Source organism: Trachurus japonicus, chromosome 6 (genome assembly GCF_045865225.1).
Source record: "Trachurus japonicus isolate A0001 chromosome 6, Traja_1.0".
Taxonomy (NCBI): domain Eukaryota; kingdom Metazoa; phylum Chordata; class Actinopteri; order Carangiformes; family Carangidae; genus Trachurus; species Trachurus japonicus.
The window spans coordinates 5,092,724-5,099,391 of record NC_140912.1 but is presented as its reverse complement, the minus strand read 5'-3'; the positions used below and the strand labels follow the sequence as shown (position 1 = coordinate 5,099,391).

General features: G+C 44.5%; 1 protein-coding gene across 4 annotated transcripts; it reads left to right on the top strand.

Moving 5' to 3' along the window:
• The first annotated feature begins 903 nt into the window (after nucleotides 1-903).
• On the top strand, nucleotides 904-6,668 carry c6h11orf58 (chromosome 6 C11orf58 homolog). Of its 4 annotated transcripts, none has more exons than XM_085778410.1 (5): nucleotides 904-1,077; nucleotides 1,969-2,052; nucleotides 2,169-2,229; nucleotides 2,471-2,580; nucleotides 6,079-6,668. In XM_085778410.1, the coding sequence occupies exons 1-5, from the start codon at nucleotides 1,024-1,026 to the stop codon at nucleotides 6,298-6,300; spliced, it is 531 nt and encodes a 176-aa protein (XP_085634536.1). In that variant the 5' UTR covers nucleotides 904-1,023; the 3' UTR covers nucleotides 6,301-6,668. The 4 variants fall into 4 exon arrangements, with proteins under 4 accessions (XP_085634536.1, XP_085634535.1, XP_085634534.1 ...); XM_085778409.1 differs by having other exon boundaries at nucleotides 6,073-6,668; XM_085778408.1 differs by having other exon boundaries at nucleotides 6,067-6,668.

The window sequence follows — 6,668 nt, the reverse complement described above, 5'->3', positions numbered from 1 at the left end:
CCGTGGGGCAAATGCAGCATTTGTCTTGTCGATTGCACTCGGAACTGGCAAATCCGACCTCCGAACCGGAAAAATGCAACAGTAAATTGTAATGTAGCAGTGTTAGGCTGCTTACAGTCACTGAATCGTCCCACTGCGGTCTGCACGTCACACCAACGATCATACATTTGTAGGAGGAAGTTGCAGTTGCTGTTGTTGCCGTTGTTGTGGTTGTGCGCGACGTAGAGCTGCCGCTTCCACTAGCGAGTTTTCTTTTTCCTTTCCCGCGATTGCACGTTCATTCAGCCTGGTGAGGGGGGAGGGGGAGGACTAAACGAGGCTCCTCTCTCTCTCTGACAGCTGCCCACTTGTTTATATCTGATATGCTCCGCCTGGCTCCATCTAGTGGCCGAATTAAGAATTTGGATTTGCGATAATGCTCCTTTAATCTGGAACATGTATTTACAATTGACACAATCTAGTAAATAGTCCTGCAACAACAAAACAAAAGTTACAATGTAAATTGTTTTCTGTAATTGAGAGAAAGCCGTGTTGAGTCAGTTTTACAATCATAGTGGAGATGGTGATGTTTGTGTTGATGGAGATATTTGCTCTATACAGAGATGTCCATCCATTACCCTTCAACATAGTAGACAAAGTAACAGAAGCATTTACTGCCTTGTGATTCAGAAGCACCACAAAGAGCAGCTCCCAGATAACCGTCATGAGACTCAACACCTCCCTGAAACAGCTTCAGCACAAACTGAACATTTGAACCGTCATGAAGGGGGTCTATGGTCTATACTAGGCTGTTGTACCCTAATGGTTGTACCAAAGACGGTTTATCTTTGGTTGTACCAGGCTAACTTCCTATGGTTTTCGCGCGGTGGCAGCACTATACCGACACAACCGTCTGGAGCACAGGCGAAGAAGCAGGAGGAGGAGGAAGTGACGACGGACAAGAGTGTCTGGATATCTGGTTAGCCTATGCTAGTCCGGGGATATTATAGTTAATTGGCGGTTTAAAAACGAAACGCGGTTATAATGAGTTCTCCAGAGGACAGACATGGAACAAAACGACCCGCATCTCCAAGCGAAGTGAGTGAAATAATAAACACTGAACATAACCCGTAGACGAAAGCTATTCATGACTGAAGGAGAGCGTTGTGTTAGCCTGTTTGCTAACGTCTGAGCATGAAACCTGAATACATGAACGTGAATAAGACAAAGTTTACTCTCTTTGTTCAGACAAACATAAAAGTTAATTTCGTGGAACAAAGCACGCATCGTTTTGTATCAAACTTTCGACTCTTTAACAGAAGGTGTGTAACAAGAAAGCATTAATGACGGGGCGTCATAAATAATCTTCCTTCTGTTCTATATCTGCTGTTGTGTTTTCACTTGTAAGTAACAGGTTTGAAACGTTTTGATATTAATAAATAAAAGACAAAATATTTCAGACCTTCTTTGTGGCAATTCTTGATATATGTACCGTATAACAAACAAAGAGACAACAACAAGGGTATTTAAATTGAGTATTACTGCAGAGTCTCTGAACAACTACTGAATGCGTTGTGGACAAGGTATGAATAATAACTTTGTGAAGATTCGGTCACCTTTTATGCTTTGTTGCATGGGTCTGTTACCCTCCTCAGCTCTGTTTCAACCTGGGGTTATCGTGTGTATAGGATCATTTTTTCCCTTTGAAGTTTGCCAGTGTTTTATGAAGTCTCAGTGGCATCTTTTCACCCATTGGTTCCCAATATTTGCACAAGACAAGAAGATGGTCAACATTAATTTTCCCAGATTGTGTGTGATCAGAGGACTTGCCCTGCTGATTAGAAATAGCATCTAGAGAAGTATCTACTGCATTGAAAAGAGTGTAAACTTGTTTCTTTTTAATGTAATGTAAAATAACAAAATAAGCTGCTGATATGAGCATTATGTTTTGACTGACTGTTTCATGATAACTGTGCCTTGCCTCAACAGGATGGGTCTACTCAGTGGGCAGGCGCTGATCTGGGAAGTAATGAGAGGAAACAAAAGTTTTTACGATTGATGGGTGCTAGCAAGGTACATTTATGATTTAACACTTTATTCACTTTCATAAAAGGTTGTTTACCTTGCCACTGTTACCTTTATAGAAGGGGTGAGAATTGATATAAACTGTGATTGTTTCTGTTCTCCAGAAAGAACCCACAGGACGTCTTGTCATTGGCGACCACAAGTCAACATCCCACTTCCGAAGCGGTAAGCTTCATGTTTAGCTTTTTATTTTTTTTATTTTTATTTTTTTTAAAGGCTGGATTGTTGTGCTCGTGTAAGAAACATCCAAACTTCTGTCCTGTGTCATTTACCCTTTGATGCCTTGTCCTTATACCCAGTGCAATTAACCTGGCTTCATCACTACACATCCACCGCACAGATCTATCCATGTATGGATAGGCCTGTAAGGGTTGGGTGCCTGCTGTGACTGATGTTTCCTCTGCAGGGACGGAGGACAGGAGGATGAATGAGCAGCTGGAGATGCAGTACCAGCAGGGCATGGACGGGAAGCTGTCGGGCCGCAACCGGAGGCACTGTGGTCTGGGCTTCAGTGAGGTGAGGAGCTCATTGAACCACACAGGACATAGAGAGCCGAAGCGGAAGCAGGAAGTAACGGCCCCATGGGTCCTCAACTCGGAAAAAGTCTCCATGTAAATGAACGAGAGTCAAAGTTTTATTTCGTGATCCGATTTAATTGTGCCATGAGAAAAAAATATGACCTCTACCTGTTTCAAACATCACATTTCATCCCGAGAAATCAGCAGTTTGTTGTAAAACTATTGTAAAATAAAATTCCGAAGAATCCGTAACCAGAAAGACTCCAGGTGGCGTAGGTGACGTCACACACCAAATGCCGCCCTTTCCCGTGTCAGTTGGTGACGTATTTTTTGTGGGCCACCAGATCTGGAGTCCTAGAGCGGCCGTCACACAAAATACATTCTTCTGTTGCCGTTTTACGATAAACTGCTGATTTCTTGGCATGAAATGTGATGTTTTAAACATATCTTTTTCTCATGGCACAATTCAATCGGATCACGAAATAAAACTTTGACTCCCGTTCATTTACATGGAGACTTTTTCCAAGTTGAGGACCCATGGGACCGTTACTTCCTGCTTCCGCTTCGGCACTCTATTTACAATCTCTTCTGAAGGCACAGGACTCTGGATGCTGGAATTCAAAGAGCAAAAGCTAACTGTGCCCACAAAATCAAATGTCATTTTTTTCACCAATGACCCACAGAGTATGTGAGGATGGGGTGATTTGCATAAAGAACAGCACTAGGAAGAACTGGCCCACACTGGTGCATTTGCATTGGTGCAGCAGCTTTGAAGGTCAACTCTGCTCGTAGTTACTATGAGTCAGGGCAATAGAACTGTCAGAGGAAAAAGCTAAATATTCATCAACAACCTGTTCAAAATAAATAAAGAGAAAGACTAAAGCTTCATGTACATGTTATGAAGATCGATTGAGATCGAGGATCGATCAATATGGAAAAATAAATTGTGATAACATTTTTTAAAATATGGCCCAGCCCTACCGGGGCGGTCACCCTACCCTGACACGTCACTTCCTTGCACACTGGCTGCAGCGGGTGAAGTCACAGCCATTCATAGTGTTTGATCCAGTGTCCTGGTCGTATACCACATTAGATGGAGGCAGCACTGTTTGACTGTGAACTTGGAGTGACCTACTGTAGGAGAGAGACATGAGAGAGAGAGAGAGCGCTGACTAGTCACATGATTAATGCAGGCAGACAGTTTGCAGCTGCTTTTTCCTGGAAGAGACAGACAACGCCCATAAATTCAGCTCCAGAGAATGAGAAAAACTCTTGAACAAACATAGATAGGAACTTCAGTTGACTTATAGAACATCCCAACCAGATGAATACAGTTTTCCTAGGTGAAATAATCCTTCTTTATTACCAACCTGATGCCAGAAGTGAACCTTAATGGGGAATTGGCGTTTTTTTTATTGACCTTATTTCTAGCATAAAATACAATCATTTACTCACCCAGATAACTTTCGTTCCAATGAAATACGATCCAGCCGAAAGCCGCGTGTATCCATATAATGCGAGTCTATTGATAGCTTTCAGTGACGTCACTTCCCAGGGACCTGGCGGTCAAAAGCAACATTCCAAAATAGCAGCGCAACGGACTTTCTATGGACAAACAACCGAGTAATGACTTAAATCATCTGCCAGCAGCCGAGAAAGAAAGATATAAAAACAGCTTTGAAGTTTTGGGCACTTGTGACCCATATTCAACACCAGCTGCTGTATACCAGCTGTTTAAAATGACCAGTTCCCTGCCGAAGTTCCAGTTGGGAGATGTTTACATTTACCTGGTGGAGAATCCATCATCCTCCACCGCTTGCAACCAATACCTCCGGTGTTATGGCTCAACTGGTTTCTGATTAAAAGCCCCATTTTGTAGTTATTTGATCTTAAAATAATGTTTCTGAACTCATTGAAGTGGTAGAAATGTACCTGTAACTTTCCTGTGTGGGAACACCGTCCTGGTACCGCAGCTCCGCTGAGCTCCACAGTCTGAGCTCCAGCCCACTGAGCCCAGGCTCCCTGCTCCTCTCACCCACAAACCAGCCCTGTGTTGGGCTGCACGGTGACCAGCTGCCCCCCCTTTACCCCCCGGAGCTTTGCTACGCACCGCTACCGACGGCAACGATGACGGCGGTCCGACAGCGGCGGCGGCGGCGGCGGCGGCGATGGTAACCCGGCGGGACTGCCGCCACCGGACACCCGGCAACAGCACCGCCCGCGGCAGCAGCGACACGGTAACGGGGGTCGGGACCGACCGCGGCGCGGCGAGGACGATGACCGGTATTGTTTAGCGTATTTTCAGAGTGTTTTCCATTAGTTCGTAACTCTAACATGACAGGCTTTGTCATACTGTGCAGTGTTGTGCAGAGTCAGAGTAGTGTGGCGCTGACTGACTGTAGATTGCCTGAACAGGTTCACTCACAGAAGCATATTGGCTGCAGTAACATGTGAACTGCGGCTTGATTTGTGAATTTGTGACAAATCTGCGGACGGAAGTGCAGCACAGCTGTTGTTCGGTACGGTAACCAGTTAAATCAGACACCAGTTGGGCCATAACACCGGTATCTTTGAAGCAGCAGGGAGCAGTGTGTGTTTTTCTGCCTTGTCCTAAGCCGCGGACAGCGGGGAAGTGGATTGTTTTGACCGCCAGGGGGGCGTTCCATACGGGCCGTGACGTCACATGAAAGCTATCAATTGGGCAGCAGAATGCAGCCTCTAAATAACACATTATCTGCCGCGAAACTCGTTCATTTCACCAATATTTTGTTATGATACGCTAATGCTATTCCCCTCTGAGTCCGGGGTTAGCTGTTATCAACATCCGGGGTCCGCTGCACGGCTCATTCTGATAATAATCATTCCACTTCGGGTTCATTTTTAGCACAACTAGCCGGAGCTTTAGTGAGTCCAGGTTGCAGAGAGGAAGTCTGTGGAAGCTGAACTTCGTCCAGCTGCTCATTTTATTCTGACAAGTCAGAAACATGCAGAAACAAACCGTAGGTCAGAGGTTAGTGAGTCAACCTACAGACCCCGGATGTTGATAATAGGTCACCCCAGACTCAGAGGGGAATGGCATTAGCGTATCATAACAAAATATTAGTGAAATGAACGAGTTTCGCAGAAGATAATGTTATGTGTTATTTAGAGGCTGCATTCTGCTGACTTGCATTATATGGATATACGCGGCTCTCGGCTGGATCTAAATTCGTCTGAACGACTTGTAATGACACCAAAGTTATCTGGGTGAGTAAATGATCATATTTTATGCTAGCAATAAGGTCCAGATTGTAAAAAACGGCAATTCCCCTTTAAGAAACAGTCATCATTTGATTTACAGTCCATCCATCCATGAAATATCTGAATATCTCTGCACACTTTATAATACAGAGATGTAAGAACTCCTGTTGTCAGACACACAAGCTCTGTGGAGAGAAGTGAAATAAACATCTAAATCTTTTTATTGTTTTATCCACAGCCGGAGCCAGAGCCAGAGCCAGAGCCCCAGCCCCAGACGATTCCTGAGCCACCAGTGGACAGTCAGATAAAAGAGACGGAACCAGAGGAGAGCGACAGCGATGAAGACGACGAAGAACCCACAGACAGATGTGAATCCATCTCTAAGGAACAGACGCCAGACCAGGCCAAGCCCAGCGCTGACGGCAGGACTGAAGAGCGCAAACAAAACTTCAAAATGTCCTTTGTGAAGTCGACGTAGACGCCGATGGGACGGGCTTTAGTTTTTGTAATCTCAGAATTATACAAGTCGGCATTATTTGTTTATCGGTCCCTCTAGTTGATTCCTGTGTACGGGCGGTTTCTCTACACAAGCACTCACCACTGGACAGTATCATGGTGTGCATGATGTCAGATCATAAGACTGCAGGCTCCACCGTTAGCTTTTCTGTGAAATGGTGTTTTATCTTGTTAATATGGCAAATGGTCCAGTTTTTATTTAGTTTGAACACTGTAGCGATGACTGAATTTGCCATTAATATGGAACAGGATTGCTTGTGTGATTGGTCTGCACATTATGAATTTTGTGATTTGTTGTTGAAAACCAATTAAAGGAAGTGTCAATTGTTA

Coding starts and splice junctions, on each gene's coding strand:
- c6h11orf58 (XM_085778406.1), top strand. CDS start 1,024: ATGAGTTCTCCAGAGGACAGACATGGAACAAAACGACCCGCATCTCCA. Junction 1,078..1,968: donor GACCCGCATCTCCAAGCGAA/GTGAGTGAAATA, acceptor TTGCCTCAACAG/GATGGGTCTACTCAGTGGGC. Junction 2,581..6,060: donor GTGGTCTGGGCTTCAGTGAG/GTGAGGAGCTCA, acceptor TTTTATCCACAG/CCGGAGCCAGAGCCAGAGCC.